Raw genomic sequence first — 17,547 nt, forward strand, 5'->3', positions numbered from 1 at the left:
TTCTGGACACTTACTTGACTGGATCATATTCATGGCCAGACTGTGTCATCATAGCTTTTATTTTATCTTCTTCGGAAGCATTGGCTTCAGCCAGATTGGCGGTCTGTTTAACAGGCAATTATTTGACACACACATTAGAAACACATTTAAGCCCACACAGCCAAAGACAAGACCACTCATCCAATCCTGTAAAGAGCAGCACAACACTAGCTGAGCTTGCATGAAAACAGCTGCTTATATAAAATACATTTGTCCTGAAGATGTTCTGGGGAGTCCTTACGCCATTACATGATGTTTATGTGCCTGTCAGCCTACTTGAAAAGAGCATTGTTGGGCACTCAAACCTTAGGCTCTGTTTGTACCTGACTTAAAGGCTTGTGTAACCAGTCCAGTTTTCTTCCACGTGGACTGAAGCAATGTGTAGAAAAAATATATATACACTATGCAGTGTTTTTAAACTGATTTTGAAGCTCCAGGCTATTTGAAGGAGAAGATACACACTGTACAATTGATTAAGATGTATGCAAGTAGCATTATCTACATTTTGCAGCATTAAAAGGACACACAACTTAGGAGTCGGGGCAGTTGTTTTTGCTTGCTGAAATTCAGACATGGAAGCACTGAAATGAATCCAGCTTGAACACAAGGTTCTCTTCAGCAGAAACGTGACCATCGTGTGCTGCGGGCAGCCCAAACTGCATGTCCCCCCACTAACTTCTCCAGATTAAATGATTTAACTACAACAAGAACAACCTGCAGGTTCTTCCCAGTTGACTGTGTCCTTTTAATTTACAAATTGTAATAGAAACCTTACGCAGAACTAGATCTTCAAATTACTGAAGCCAGCTGAATTAAGCAGCATTTGTTAACGTATTCTTATTACACACTAGTCCAGATACAAGCAGGGTCTAAGGGAGTGACTGTAAATGATTTGGACCTTCAAGCACCTACCATTCAGATCAAGCACTCATGGTTCTGGTTTTATATGCATTCATTCACAAAAGCAACCAACTAGTTTCAACTTTTTATTAAATGGTTGTTTCAGATACACAGGAGTTTCCCAACAGTAACACAATCCAGATCAACAGCTGTCAAATCATTGCCATTAACAAGTACAGAAAACTTTACAGGTATTGGACTAATTTGTTTGAACCCAAACGGTTTACAAAATACATCCAAAGCCCACAAAACATTACTAGGAATAGACCAAAATTCAAAGATGGCATTTAATACAGAGCAATAATAAACCAGAAAACTGTTAACACATTGCCTCCACGCTAAGGCAGCCTGGATTCAAGAGCTTAGAGGAAGTAACAGTTTTGAGCTGCTTTCTGCTATGTTCCTGCATTTGCCTGAAATCCTTAGTTTTCCCCCAAAGTTTATCTGTGTACACACCTGGACAGCTTGTCACATTTTAGAGTAAAACTTCACATGGGTTTACAGAGCCAAGGACACGCTTAGGGACAGCACTAATGGAGATCAATTGCTTTTGGTGGCTCCCTCCAGAACTACTTTGTGGGGGTTTTTTTGCCCACTGCACGCTATTTGATTTGTGCAGTGGGACAGGGAAGAAGTCACCAGGGGGAAAAGATTCCTCTTTCTTGGAAATTAGCTCCAGCCTTTGTTTTGGGAAGAAAGAACTAGCTCCTCTGCACTGGGCCCTGCCTTCCCTAAGCTTTGTCACTTCAAAGACTAGGAACTAAGTGCACCGAGTGCAGTCACTAGTGCTTTCCCAGACAAAGTTACACATTGTTGAGCAAAAAAAGCAAGCAGTTCCATCGCAAAACATGGCATTACAACAGTTCCAGAAGGTCACAGCTGCTAGTTTATGCCACACATACACATTGGTATATTCCTATGAACAATTAGGTACATTTACACAATTTACACAGTCTGCGTTCAAACAAATTAGCTCAGGTTGTCCACTGTCTACTACAGCTTATGGAATTGTGCAGCATTCCAAGAATGGCTCTGTAACTGGAATGACTAGGAATTCAGAAACAAGCCATGCAATTGTCCATGTTATTGTGGCTGTTGCAGCCCCCTGCAATGTCCGGAACTTACAGCCAATTAAATTCTTCTGCAAAAATTGGGTTAGTTTCCAACGCAAAATAAACCAAAGGTATGAAAAACGGTAAAGAGCTTCTGAAGGGCTTCTTCTTTGTGTCTTGAGGATGAGTAACACTGCAACATTATGCTGAGGCTGATAAGGCACTCCCCTTCTATCTTCCCAAACTGGGAACTACTCTTTACAGGATAGTATCAAAATATACACACATTTTAAAGTTAAAATGAATACTTTAAATTATTAAGGCTTAAGCTAAAGCTTTGTTCTGATTACAACAGTTATCCAGCTAGAGAGCACAGTAGAGATTTAGAAATAAGAAACAAACACTTTTCTTTAAAGTATTTGACAAGAATATATATATATACCTTAGTAAGCTGGGCCAGAGAAATAGATGCAGAAGAGTCATCAATCTGTTCACAAAAAATTAAACACATATTCAAGTTCTACAATCAAAACATGGCAACAGTTAACCTCTACTGTAGTCTGAAAGGCTGCCCTACACCCACTGCGTGTTCCCTGGAAGAGGCATTTCCAACCCAGTGTCAATTGTATTTGTTCAAAACAAAGTCCAAACCTATGGCAGCTTAAGGGTTCCTATGTGGTTAATGCTAAGGAACTAAAATAACCAAACCCGCCTGAGATGGACTTATTGCTCCAGAGTATCTCACAGAGGGACCCTCCCAAATGCTCACAGGGGCTTAAGAGTCAAAGGGGGAAGGAAGCTGTCAGTTTTCAGTTAAAAAGGGCTTAAAAGCATCACTGCAGGAAGCTTCAGTGGAGTTTGTCAGTTAACCAGTTACAAATTCACATGGTTATGCTTTTACGAACCCAGAACAGCTGCTGTCAGAATAAAGAGCCCTGAACCATGAGTTCTGCCTCTCCACTTGGTACGTTTCAAAATGCCAAACCTGGACCCCACCAAGCCCAACTACAACCACCGATCCAAAGCATCAGTCCTAACAGTACCCCACCACTTTGCCTACAAGAAACAACTGCTGGAACTGTATGTAAGTAAATGTGTTTATCATGACAGAGTAGCCCATAATAACTGAGACAACTCCTTTCTTGTATTTTATTAGATCACTATTAGGCCACACTATCCAAATCAGCTTGGGAAGTGAGGATTTAGTATTTCCTTGCTACCCAACTGAACTCAGGACTAAATGAACAAAGGCAGAAAGTGCAAAGCACACTCTTGGTACTGAAAACATGGATTCAGAGCACAGCCCTATACTTTTCTCTCCAACAGAACTACCCTGCTTCCTTCCAGCTACCTACAGTTATACCTTGTAGGAATGAAGTCCCCAGGCCACTAGCTGGGAATGGGCCACAGTGTTTTGCTGAGAACTAAACACTGGAGCAGTTTTTCCACAAGTAAAAAGGGAAACTCTTCTCCCTGATCCACTATATTGAATGACATTATGCCACAAGCTGCAGTTAAACTTAAGTCGTTATCAGGAACACTCGAATCACTGCTTATTGTGTCTTAAGTTGTTCGAAACCACCGAATAAAACGTTACAATGAAAACTAAACAGCTCTCCCCACAAGGCCACTGAATGGCAGAAAGCTCCTGTCCTTCCCTACATTAGGTGATAAAGAACTGAAGGACCAGTTTTAGCAGACTGGGGAAAAAATACCTCAAGTCCATTAATCATTCCTTCTCTACATGTCTAGGAGAGCACATACAACATTACTGCATTACTAACTATAAGCTCTTGAAATGTGCATTTGGAGGGGAACATGAAGATCTAGAAAGAGAGACCTTCTTTCCATTGCAAGCCTTACCAGAGACTGAACTGTCTTCCTTTTGAGAACATTTCGTACCTAGCTCTGTTAAAGGGAAGACTCATCAAGGATTCTGTAGCTTCACACTCCATATGCCACTCTTTTTTACATGTGGGAAAACAGGCCCGTGCTCTCTCATGGCAACTACAACCACTGTCATTCCATGGTTTTTCAGAGGAAAACAAGGAATTAGGGAAGCTCCCTGCTGGAGCCTGGTATTAAGTGGTCTAGGATTGATCAGTAATCAAAACAGACCAGTTAGTAAACTACGAACTAGCTCTGGGGCTTTTTAGGAAGCAGTTATTAGATGGCCTCCAGGCAACAGTCCAGTTCCTTAAAGGAGGCAGTAGCACTCCTTTCTATTCAGGAGATACCAAAAGCAGCAAATAGATAATCAATGGACTCTGTGGTATGTTTGCCCAAGAGCCACCTTCCAATGAGCCTACATTCCTGTGTCTCTTCCTACCTTGATATTTCTGCTCAATTCCTGCCAGTCCCTCCACTTAGTTCAGCACAAACAACATCTCCATGATACTTGCATACAACCTAGAGATAAAACTGCAGAAGAACTGGGGACGGGACAGGGGCAACCCCCCTCCCAAACCATACTCAACAGTCAGTGTATCAATTCCCATTTCACAGAAAAGACTAAGCAGAAACTAATGCAAAGCAAGTGGGACAGGGGACAGAAAATGGGAGGAAAAGGCTGATCTCACTGATGCTACATTTAAATCACAGTGGTTTCCTAACTCCTATAGCTTGGTTGAACTAAAAATCCAGCCAGGAATGATCACGCTTGTGCTTGATGGCATTAAACAAGCAGGCAGGACCCTCTGCACTTCTGCAGCCTCTAAGGACAAGCATCAACTGGAGATCCCTGCAGTTCCTGAAATGGGAATACTAAACCAAAAAGGATCCACCTTCTTGCTCTGCTGTATTAAGAGCAGGACAGCAGCACAACTTTGGGTGTAGAATGACAGCTAACCTATGAGCAAGACAATGAAGAAACAGAGTTTGGCTTTGTGCATCCTTTAAAAAAAATCTTAACTCATTTCCGTTTTGCTGCTTTACCCTTCAACAAGAATTGACAAGTTTTCCAGGGATTTACTCCTGCCACACTAAGATCCAGGCTCTGCTTTCAAATACAGACAGAAATATATGGATGAAAAACAAACCCCAAATCCCAAGGAACAAACCCCCATGCTTCAGACCATGCCCTGAGTTAGCTTTAACAGTGCTCAGTGTGTCTCCACCACCAGAAGCACCTGAGGCTGCAGTGCTTTTACAGTAAAAGAAAGGATTTCAGAGTGATGTGAGGCTTCCACCCTCCCTATGCTACCCACAACCCAATCCAGGTACAGCCAGAGCAAACAGAAGGGAACGTTTTGCTCTTCATTCACTTCAATTAGTTCTAACTAACACTAAGTCTTCCCTCCCACTCCACGATTTTATCTTTTTTGATGTATCTATGTTAGCTTATGGTAAGATGCTACTTAGAAATGTAATACAGACATGCCAGGGAACACACAAGGCTAAAAGAATGTTAACTTTATTTATGAACATGTGATTTGTGTTTATACACATGCTAGTAAACAAAAAGAAAAGTAACTGTTTTCAAGAAATAAAAACCCATAGGAATTAGATCAAATCCTGTAAAAGTGGTTTACATCAATGCATTACATTAACTACTAGGGTCACTGGGCAAACTATCTCCAACTCGCAATGAGAGGCATTCATGTCCAAAAAGGAATTTGAATCAATCAGCAATAGAATTACGGATGCAGATTTGGACTTGGTGGTTTTAAACCTACACACACAAGTTTTCAATTTGCAGTTGTTGGATGGCATTGTGTGAGAATCAGAGGCTGTATCCTTCACAGAACACAGACCCTGACTTCATCAGTTTCTACATCAAGGTATCCTAAGAGCTTATCAAATGGTCAGATCCAATGATCCAGGGTTAGTGTAATGCCTCACACCAGTCTAGTGAAGGAAAAGCAGATATACTTGAAATAAAGATGAAAAATAAAAAGCACCAAGTCGTAACTTTTATACTGTAAAGACTATTTCAAAATGAGCATTTACACATCATATTTGACCCAAGAGGCAAATCAAGATCTAGACCATTACCAGCCCAGTATTTCTGTGTGTTACTTATAGTTTAGCAGCAGACAACAGTGTTTTCAAACCTGAAAAACGCTGCCCCTTTTCCAAACGCAAACTCAAAGTGGTGGTATACTAAAGAAAGGCTTAACCTTTGGGAAATGAAAGCAGCATCCAACCCTGAAGTCACCCAGACCCAAAAATGTACTGCAGGCAGTGCAGAAAAACAACAGGGGTTTAGCCAGCAATGCACCAGGCTCTGACCTTCTGCCAGCATTTGGTTTAGGTATTTTCATTTGCAAACTATGAAACAGCTTCATCAGGTAAAGGGAAAAGAGCAAATGCAGAACTTTAGAATACCACTTTGTGTAGCAATGATATTTAAATTCATGGCAATCTATTAAAGACATTCAGGTACTCAGAGGGGCCCAAACAGTATCACCTTAGTTACACAGTTTCAGGACAAATGCCCAAGTATTTAAGGACATGAAAAGGAATCAATTCAGCTGAACAGAACTGTCCTCAGAATGTACGGGATATGTAGGGGTTGGGATTTGTTTGAACCCCCAAGTTAGAAGGAACAGCACCAAGGTTAACAACAGTGGTTTCTCAGTGGTTTTTGATCACATCTTCAAAAACCATTAGGCAAAAAAAAAAGAAAAAAAGGTATTTAAAACAAAAAGCTAAGTGATACAATGTGAAAATGGCAAAAGTACACTCCAAACAACTTTTATTGCAAGAAACAAAAAGCACACAACAACCTATACAAACATACATATTACTAGCTATAGACAGACAGATGTAGAACATGGCACCATGTTCAATTGTGCAAACCTCCAACCGCCAGGATCTGAACCCGAGCGCACAGAATCTGTACAACACAGAGTCATACAGGAATAGTCTATCATATGCAATAGGAAATACAATCCAGTACTAGCACAAATACCGGTATTCACATTAGAACTGTGCAAATAATGGCATTACTCAGTTTTTACTATGCTGAAGCAAATACATTGTATTTACAACAAACACTCTATTTTACTGGAAAATAGATTAAGTTAATGTTTGGAAAATTAATAAAAGGCTACGTTGTGTAAAATTAAGTGCAGTGTGTAGAAAAAAGTGTGAGATTGGGTTTTTACATACTGCTTTTGATGTTCCACTCACTGGCTCAGTTCGACTTCTAGAAGAAGAAATAAAGGTGATCAGAATTTAAAATAAAGCACTGGTACCCAACATAAAACAGTGAAAACAGATGATAAAACCTGAACATCAAACCATCAAGTCCCTATAGGCTAGGGAATGTGGAAATTCATTCATACACATTTCTCTCTTGGTACATTCAGAGCAACTAAAAACCCACCAAATATCACATTTGTACTTTGTCAGCAATTACTCTGAGACTTACAGATATAGAACACAACAGTGCAAGAGGAAGTCCTCATTCTGTCTGCTATGGAAGTATCAAAAATAGGAAGCCTGTATCACAGTTTTGTGTTCTTAAATAGTCAACTGTCAAGCTATGAAGGTCACTTTAGCCAATCTGTACATCCTTAGTGTTACAACCAGGTGCCAGAGACAGCACTTCAGTTCCTAAGACAGAACAGTGAGAGTCTCAACACCATGAAGTGCAAGCTCACTTCAGTGAAAAACCTCAGTCATCTGACAAAGAAAGAAGAAAACTGTTGGCAGCTTAGTCTTTACAACAGTGTTTCTTTGTGGAAGCCCAAGCACTGTGTTCAGTATCTACTGTATTTAGCCATGAAAGCACCAAAATACTAAACGTGTTACATATGCTATATTGACTAAAAATAGTAGTAGAAATGTCACCTGAAAGCAGTTTCTAGGGTTTTGTGCGATTTAGGAGTCCTGTGACAGAAAAAAAGGTCTTAATTGCCAGAATTTGCTTTAAGATCATCTTGAAAATGCTACAGTATTTTAGGAAATATTTATTACATTTGAAATCCTGCCGAGATTCCACATACTCATCAATCTGTACCTGCATGCTACTCATCATGAACCAGACATGCAATCACAAAGATGGTTAACAAACAATGCACACATCATCCAAAGCGTCCCATGAGCAGAGGCAATTTAAAAGCTGCTGCTGTGGAATTTATGTACAAAGAGAAAGGCTCGTGCTTCCTGCCACTGCTAGAACACCCTCAGGCTCCCAATTACAGCCACGTACCCCCTGAAGATGAGGAAGTACAAGGAAATACTTTGGATTACCACACTGTGGTTGCTTCATCCATTTACCTTGAATAGTACAAGGTGAGTAAAGCACTTTTGAAGGCCTCTCCACTGTTACAGCAGACCTTCACCATTCCCAAGCATTTAACACTCTACCACTTGGTTCTGCAACGTTCCCAGCTGCAGGAATAGGAAGCTGATCTGCCTGGTTAATTTTCAACAGCAGTGCCATTCTTTCCTTATCCCATACAAACAATGCGTGCCTGTGATCTTTGCTGCCTGCAGCACCCATCCTCTTGCTTTAGGGCAGCATTACAATACCAGAGGAGGGAGGGTGCCATCCAACCCAAAAGGGAGGATGCACTCACAAGACAGCACTAAGCACACATATTTAAATTGATTCCCCAAACAAGGCCACGTTTATAAGCACAATGCTGTGGCCTCCAGAATTACTAGGTAGTGCCTGAGAGCAACAACTGCTGCTGTAATACGCCCAAAGTTTCCATGCAGAGCTACGCTGAATTAATTCAGGGCTTTTTGCTTGCAAATGCTTCATGGGTACCAGGATGCTGCTGTACTGTTTGAGTCAGACTGTAACTCATCAGTCTATTTACTGAGAACTAACATGAGAGACATGGCAAAATCACAAGCTAGTATCATCTACTGATTGTGGGGGAGAGGTGTGTCTTTCAGAGGGCTGAAAAACATGGCCACTCAAACAGTGCTGATGTAGCTGATACAGAACTGGTCTGTATGAATATGTAAGTGACAGCAGGAATGCTGTTATCAGGATTGCATGTGAATAGCTGTAACTTTCATCAATACTTCTGACGCTCTGTCTTTCATAAATCTTAAGAACTCAGAATTAAAAGCTGGAGCAGAGATACCAGCTTAAGGCAAAAACAGGCTTAGGGAGATAACTAGTTACATTTGGTAACATGCTAAAGTGCTTCCCCAGTCTCAGGTTTGGAAAGGACTAACTATTCCTTCATCATACTCGCACAAAAGGCAATGCACTTCAGGATATTGTTGTTCTCTTGCCCAAAATGGACATTGCCTTTAGGAAAGTAATAGGAATCACTTAGGAATGAACTTATTATGTGCATGGTTTGCCAGCTGGCAAGCCTTGGTCTTTCCTCTACAGCTACTATGTAAAAACCCACACTTGGGGTGGAAGAATATTGCCATACCCCAGTCTCCTCTCCCAGATGCAACATATAGCCAAAACACTGAGAATCAGACTCTTCTAGATGAGAATAAGCCACAAATTCACACTAAAATGTGTTATCTGTCTTTACTATAAATGCAAACACATAGAATAAGGAATCTTCCCAAGCAGAGGAAATAGGATCTACAACCTGGCTCTCAGCAAAATCAACTCCCAAGACCAAACCCCATAGAATCATCTTACAGGTTGCCACTGTTGGGGTTTGAAATCCATGTACCAGCAGGGCTAAAAATGCTAAGCCTACTTTGGGACATACATTAAAACCTACCCCATTCTGACAAAAATTAACAGCAGCTTTAACAAGAAAGATACAACCTGAATGCCTCTATAAACTAAGATAAATGATAAGTTCACCCACTGAAACCCTGCTCAGTACATGCTTTATTGACACTCACATAACGTATGTTTTGCTGGTAGCTTTCACTCCGCCAATAGGGATTCTTCTCACAATTACAGATGAGTTCTTCGGAATCAGGGCATTATCATCTGTGTATTCTGAAAGCAACATAAAACCAGAACGAACATTAGTCAATTTGTAAGAATATATACAGCTATCACTCAGCACTTCAGAGAATCCCTCTACTGATCTAAAAGCAAAATTTTAGGTGTGCTTTTACTGTGCTTTTACTGTCTCATCACACTGAAAGTACATTTCAAGAAAGCTTCAGGTTGGGTAATCAAGCAAAAACAACAACCTTCTTATCATTTTTAATAGTTCGAATGCCAACAGCAAAATCTCCTTAGAGGTCACTCAAGCAGAGTCTGCTAGTGCAGGGGGTGGTTTTTCCTCATCTAGCTTAAGTTGCTTTGGCTGCTGTTAAGGTTGCAAAACCAACAGATATCTGGGGAAAACCAGGCCACAGCAAAGTCTCACCTGCACAGTGGGTTCTGGAGTGGGACTCGCTTGCCCTGCACAAGGCTAAAGCGTGAAAACTCCACGCCACTGCTTTCACTGCTGTTAACCAAGAGCAATGCACCTCTGCTGCTAGTGCAGAACACAGAAGGGAGCCCCCATCTCCCTTTCTTGGAGCTTAACCCATCAACAGCCATGCCTGCCAGCTGCTCAGTCAGTGTACAGTGAAATGGAGTTAGTTCTGTGAAGGGATCTGATACCAGCTGGCTTTAATGCCTTTATTTTTCCTCTGACTCAATTCACTGAACTAATTTTGGTGATGAAATGTTATTAAACATAGGCTAAAGAGATAACTGGTTATGTTTCAAGCAGGAAAGAACTAAAGCTGGAGTGCTAGTGCTGAGGTCCCGTGAAATTTGTGTTTGCTTGGTTTGAATTAGATGCCAGCTCAGTCTAACAGTTCTCAGACTAAACTAGCAGCTCCCAGCAGGAAGCTGTTCCCTGCAGGCAGAAGCATCCCCCAGCAGAGAGCTGGCAACCTCCGGGACCTGCAAAGCAGCGTCACTGCCTCACCACATGACTCCACATCTGCAAAGCCACCAGTGGCATCACGCTCAACAAGGCTACTCCTCACATTTGTTCAAGATTCAACAGAAACGGTTCAAAGTAGCTGGAGGCAACAACATTGCTGATTCCTATTCCCCTGACAGCACAAAACTCATTTTACTGCCAGTGATGGCCAGTAAGTGGCACTGGGCTTTTGTCAATCTGACCTGTGATTAAACATAAGGATTCAATTAACTCAGGAAGCTTACAAAAGCAAAGGAAGATTTGGATGCTAAAGTCAAAAGCAGAAGAAAGAGAACAGTCTGAAGCCTGCTATATGTTCTACAAGAAAGCAGTATGCTTGAAAGTCAAAGGAAAGCAGTATTTCAAGGAAGGAATGGAGGCAGACAAGAGCTGCCCTACACTGATTTAGAAATCTTAAACCAACAATTGCATTAGTGTCCACAACCTTCTTCCTGCAGCAAACAGCTTAGGTTATGCTCTGAAGGTTACACTGCATTTAATGCATGATTTAAGAACCCCCCACTTTTAAATTCAACTGTAATTTTGAAAATCTGCTAGTTTCAGTACTGTGTGTCACACATTTGCTATGAACAATGTACTGAAAAAGTTCCTACTTTATTTCATGGCCTGCTTTAATCCACCATTTTGAGTCTGACAGCACTGCAAAAGCATCTCTCTGTGCACTGTCTACAGAAGTATTTTCACCCAGATACAGCACACCAGAACCTCATCAAAACAGACTCCATGAGAAGGCAAGCCTGGATGTGGAACAACAAAGAAAAGCCTTTACCAGGCTTAGGTGCTTTGCAACCAGCTATTATGCTGCTGGGGGAATGATTTGCAGAGTAAGAGACAAAAATGACTACTCACATGCCAGACTGTCTCTGCTGGGAACAAGGGTAACTCCCAAGCACACATTTTCTCTCTAGTGCTTGGAAATCTGCTTTCTCATGATGTACCTTTTTAACTCTGTTCTGCTCAGCACCACTGGCACACTGCGACAAGGAAATCATCTCTGTAGCTGGCACTGAAGGCACTGCCTTGAAACATCCCCAGTAATCCTGCCCAGACTACTATTTCTGGCATTTCAGCTTCCACCAGAATAGGTATCAGTGATCTCACCTACAACTTGGATATCATCATTCCTTCAATGAGCTAGTTCAGTAAGCCAAGCAGCTCATGGAACTTGCATTTGCATTACTGTTATACAGTGCTGTGCTCCAAAAGAGCATCTATGTTGCTTTGAAAGGACAAGTCAACCAAATCTAACATACTTTCAATCATCAATTTGATTACATAGACTGTCTGATGCCTTCAGGTCTTGTTGGCACTGCTTGTTGCTTCAGTGTGTGACTGGGAAAGCAAAAGCCACACTGGAAACAAGGCCGTTATGGACCAAACACAGCCTGCCCTAAAGACCTGGCCAAGGCAGACGATCTGAGCTGATGGCACACCCCCAGGGTCCCAAACCTGCTGGTGACAGAGCCAAAGCACCAGATGAGCTCTACTGGAACATGATGGGTTTTAAACAGGTATCTGACTTGCCTCCAACCCCACCAGGCAAACAGGAACTGTGTCCTTCCTGAAAGCTCCACAGAATAATGCTGCATGGCAGCCTGGGAATTCACCACACTCTGAGCTGGAACCAAAGCAATGCCCCAGACTAGCACTGCACCATGGAACAGCCCAGCAAAGGGCTGGCTTTGAAACTTGCTTAAAAGTCTTCTCTAAAGCACTATGTTGGCAGTGTTGAAGCCATCCCAGCAGACAGACAAACGTCAGCTGTGAGGCCAAGTGACTTCATTCACAGTCAGCACGAGCTTGTCTGGAAGACATCACATGGTGGCATTACTAAAATGGTCAAGTGCCCACTCCAACACTGAACTCAGGCAAGTTCTGAGCTCAAGAGACAAGTCTTAGAAAAGCACCCTCTGCCCTTCAGATGATTCCTCTAACACCAGTTCAGAGTCCCAGGCTTGGTTTTCTGTATCATTTTGCTCTATAAGGAGAACAGCACATTTCCCAAGTGTTTTGAGTCAGAATGTTACAGGATTTGCAGTTCTTCCACAATATTGGGAAAGCATCTACTATAAAAGACAGGTCAAGAAATTCTGATCAAATTAAGACAAGGGGAGTTTAAACCCATCACTCGATATACTCAAAATGAGTATCTTTTTGAAGGGAATTCTGCTTTTACAGAACATGCTTATAGAGTAAGCACAGAGGGCACTCATTCCTATAGACAGGTCCCAACCACCCATTCTGCTTTCCCAGCACCTTAGAAAGAGACAAAAAGCTTAAAATCCTGCTTACTTTTAGCTTTTATTACTACATATCCATTATGAAAAGCAACAGTTACTGATCCATAAAAGCTCAGAGCAGTTGAAAAAACCAGAGCAAGTTGGTTATCTTCATTCCAGGTTTACTTTGTTCTTTCCAAGATCACTCCACATTTCAACATTTAGTCCAGGCTCCTCCACAAAGTCATGGTATGTCCATAAGAACTCCAAGCATCCCACTGAGGCAGAATATCCTGGTCTAGTTTTTTTTCCTTTATGTTCTGAAGGAGAGTTTAAGCATCAAATCTGATTGTTAAAAACTGAAATTCGTGGTTATGGATATAAACCAAAAAATCTGGCATATATATTGCGCTGAAATGTATTTTGCAGCCTTGCTCTGAAAACCACTGGGGGATTTTTGTGTTTGCAGAGAAATCCCCTTACAAAAGCTTCAATAAGTACCTGTGTTACTAATCTGTAATTTGGAGTTTTATACTGGTTTTTTAAAAGTCAAAGTGCAACACAACTGACCCAGAGGAGGATCCCATCCCTGTTACACAAGAGCAATGCTCTTTGAACTACGAAAGATATACCTTTCTTAGCTTCACCTTCAGGCAACATCACATGTAACAGAACCTAGCGAAGAGGATGCTTGTTCTCCACTGGATTTTGATTATGTAGAGAACCAAAGCAACAACCTCTGCAGAACTGCACTGTGGATACTGGAGGGCTGTTTTATGGGGCAGCATATTTAAGAGCATAATTTTATCTTCCATAACCTTTGCTTCCTGCTCCTCACCTGCTGTAACACTAGCCTATTTCAGAACATGTTTTAGTTCTGGTGATGATAACTGGGCTCCATCACAATTTACCACCATCCAATGTTCTGGTCTCAAGGCTGTTTTACCCAGCCTAGCCTGCGACAGGAATGACGTCAGGCAGTGGCCATTCAGGCTGCCAGTGCTGGGAAGCTGCAAGTACAGCAGCAACCAAAGAAACCCCAGAGTCCCCTCTGCAGCAAAGCCCTTCATGAAGCAGTTTTCAACAGCTCTTGACAATTCTATTCAGTGCTACTGGAACAACTCAAGACTTCTGAAGTGCATCTCTACCTACGCACCTCACACAAACTAATAGCATCCTTGAGGCCCCAAAGTTGCGCTGTTGAGTCTCTTCACAGAAATCCTCCTCAAGACAGTCTAAGCATCTGTAGATAAAGCACGAGCTTTAGACCTAACCACTTTAAAGGCTGGGGCTGAAGTTTCAGTTACTGCAGCAAACACACTATTCTGTTTTAATACTTCAAGCAGGAAGAGAAAAAAAGCCACCAGCACCTGTTTTAAAGACAAGACTGTTGCAGGAGTGGCACAGAAGCACAGGAAGGGAAATTAACAAACGAAACACTTTACAATTCTTTTTATTGCTGATAAGTCACTTCCCAAAGTTTTTAATTACTTGCAAACTTATCAACAAGGCAAATATCCAATCTGAAATATCACACTAAGAGGAAACCCTTATCATGGTTGAGGATCAAGCGTCAGTTGTGAGATTTAAAAGAAGTTATGACTTCTGAGAACATTTCTTACGTATGTTCACCATAAATGCTCTGCCACAGACCTCCAGGGCTGCCCTGACGTGGCTAACACATAGTACCAGGGGAAATAAAAAAACACATGAAAAAGGTTAGAAATGAATAAATGAATAATGAAATGAGGCTCAACAGCATCTGAATGACAATGTCTTTGGTGCAGAAAAGTTATATTAACAAGAAATTCCAGTGTAACTGAGAAGGTCAGGTGCAAGAAGGCTTTAAAGGGCCTGCAGGAATTTTAACTCACAAATAAACTCTAGATCCAAAACGCTGTTAGCGAGCACTTTCTGCAACAGGCACAAAACTAGTTTTCCCATGAAGCGTGAGGGAGAAGACGCTGAAGACAATATTAAGCCAACAAACTCACTTTTCAAATCAGCCATCTCTTCTATTTCCATGACTACGAGCTCTCTCCTTCAGATTAAAAAGAAACCTGGCAGGTTTGTTATTATCCCTCTCCATTTCCGCATTATTTTCCCCCGATTTCCAGGAAACCCAAACCTTGGTAAGCCCTGTATGCAGCACACGAACCTCCACACCTAACCCGGCGTCTGAAGCGCAGCGCCGGCGGTGCCTGTCACAACGACTACAAAGGAACAGCTCAGGAAGGCCTCAACACCGGGCACCGCTACCGACCGTGTCCGAACCACGTTATCGCTCCCACCCCGCTTTATTCCCTCGGTCCCCATGCTCGGGGCCGAGCTATAGACCGCGGCTCCCGCAGGCCGCGCCGCCGCCCCACGCACCTTCTTTGGTCTGGGCGTTGGTGATCTGCAGGTCGCAGTCGGCCGCCTTCAGCTTCTCGCGACCCATGATCTGGCGCTTGAGGTCGCACAGGGAGATGTGGAGCCCGTCGAAGGTGACCGTGTCATAGTTGAGCTTGGACGAGAACTTGTAGTGCACGCACGACATGGTCGGGGCCGGGCCGTGCCCGCTCCCCGATGGCCGTTGGCAGCGCGGCCTCCGCTGGGGCCGGGGCTGGGCTGGGGCCGGGCCGGGCTGTGCTCACAGGCCGCGGCGCTGGGCCATGGCCAGGCCGCGGGGCCTCAGGCACACTCAGCCGCTGGAGGCCTCAGGGCTCCATGGCGGCGGTGGCGCTGCGAAGCCCCGGCCCCCGCCCCCGCAACGACTGCGGCCCACAGCGATCGAGCCGGGCCTCGGCTTCGGCTGCCGCCGGGCTCCTCGTCCCGGTGCGGGCACAGACCCGGTGCGGCCCCGGTCCGGTCCGGTTCGGTTCCGTTCGGCTCCGGGGCCTCCGCTGTCGATGGCGGCTCCCGCACCACCGCGTCCCACCGAGGGGTTTCCCGGCCCCAACCGCACGGGCCGCGGCGAGCGCTGCACGGCGCATGCGCAAGGGCACGGCCACGCCGCGCCCACACACGTCCTCTTACCCCCTCCCGGCGTGCCGGCGTGCGTGCCCCACGTGACCCAGCGCATTATGACACAACACCACGCCCTCTCCGTCCGAGCGCTGAGCGCCCCCTAGCGGGCAGCCGTTACCGGGACTGCCCCCCCCCGGTGTCCTGTCCCCCCCCCCCCCGTGCCCTGTCCCCCCCCCCGTGTCCCCCCCTTGTCCTGTCCCCCCCCGTTTCCCCCCCCGTGTCCTGCCCCCCCGTGTCCTGTCCCCCCCGTGTCATGCCCCCCCCCGTGTCCCGTCCCCCCCGTGTCCCGTCCCCCCCGTGTCCTGTCCCCCCCCGTGTCCCCCCCGTGTCCCTCCTGTGTCCAGTACCGGGCTTCCCAGTGCACCCAGTGCAAGGCACAAGGAGCTGCTGGAGAGGGTCCAGCGGAGGCCATGAGGGTGGTCGGGGTCTGGAGCATCCCTGTGCTGAGCAGGGGCTGCGGGAGCTGGGTCTGGCTGCTCCAGGGAGGAGCAGGCTGAGAGGGGAGCAGATCAACGGCCGTGCCAGCAGGATGGTGCCGGACCCCTTCCAGTGGTGCCCAGCTGCAGGACGAGCAGCAATGGCCATAAACTAAAACACAAGCGTCACCTCCACACGAGGTGCCCATTGAGGGTGGCAGAGCCCCGGCATAGGGTGCTGTGGATCCCCCTCTCTGGAGACACCCAAACCCCATCACGGACACATTCCTGTGTGCCCTGCTCCCGGGTTAGGGTTAGGTTTGCATCGGTAGGGGCTGGACTCAGTGATCCCCAGGGTTCCCTTCCCTCATGATGCTGTGATTCTGAGAGGCAATGGCTTTGCCATGCTTGGTGAAGGGAGGGGAGAACCCTCCTGGCATCCCATGAGCTTCACCCTCCTTGGGGAGCAACAACACAGCATTCCCCTTATTTCCCTCCCTGGTGAACAATGTGCGCAGCAGACCATGAGGTTCCCATTCCTGCTCGGAAGCAACAGTGTGACCCCATCAGAGGAACGATCCCCATGCCACTGTCCTGCAGAGCTGACGGCACCGGGGCAGGAGGGACAGGGCACAGAGGACAAAAACACCAGGGGAAGATAACAGTCTTGGTGCCTGCATCACAGAATGCCCCATGGAAACACGAACGGCTGAATTCCCCACTGCCAAATGACTGACAACAGAGACCTGACACAGGGACTGATACACCAGAGCAGGTTTCAGTTTGCTGTTTCCAAGGGAAGAATGGTTAATCTGGATGAGAAGAAGAAATTGATTAGAACAGGGAGCAGAACTTGAGCAGTAATAAGGAAGTTAAACATGTGCTAACAGCAAAATAAACAGCATGAGGGCAGAATAATCATTATCATCTCACAGTTTTCATTATGCAGGCAATGACTGTGACTTAAGATATCTATTAATGCTTTATTATGCAGATTATTGCTTTTTTAAAGGAGCTATTTGTTATTTCCACAAATCTATGACGCACACGTCTCTTCCTTTCCAGGCATCTGAGCTTTTAC

At 44.5% G+C, this 17,547-nt stretch overlaps 1 protein-coding gene across 1 annotated transcript in view; it reads right to left on the bottom strand.

Annotated features, from left to right (window-relative positions):
• The window catches only part of RBBP6 (RB binding protein 6, ubiquitin ligase), a 28,767-nt gene extending 12,761 nt beyond the window's left edge, over positions 1 to 16,006 (bottom strand). Inside the window, exons 1-5 of the mRNA XM_034065619.1 lie at positions 15,415 to 16,006; positions 9,774 to 9,873; positions 7,104 to 7,140; positions 2,434 to 2,478; positions 15 to 103 (exon numbers count right to left, since the gene is read on the bottom strand). Of these exons, the coding sequence (XP_033921510.1) occupies positions 15 to 103; positions 2,434 to 2,478; positions 7,104 to 7,140; positions 9,774 to 9,873; positions 15,415 to 15,580 (437 nt within the window). The 5' untranslated portion in view covers positions 15,581 to 16,006. The remainder of the gene's footprint in view (positions 1 to 14; positions 104 to 2,433; positions 2,479 to 7,103; positions 7,141 to 9,773; positions 9,874 to 15,414) is intronic.
• Between the last annotated feature and the right edge of the window lie 1,541 nt (positions 16,007 to 17,547).

The sequence above is a fragment of the Melopsittacus undulatus genome, chromosome 8 (genome assembly GCF_012275295.1).
Source record: "Melopsittacus undulatus isolate bMelUnd1 chromosome 8, bMelUnd1.mat.Z, whole genome shotgun sequence".
Classification (NCBI taxonomy): domain Eukaryota; kingdom Metazoa; phylum Chordata; class Aves; order Psittaciformes; family Psittaculidae; genus Melopsittacus; species Melopsittacus undulatus.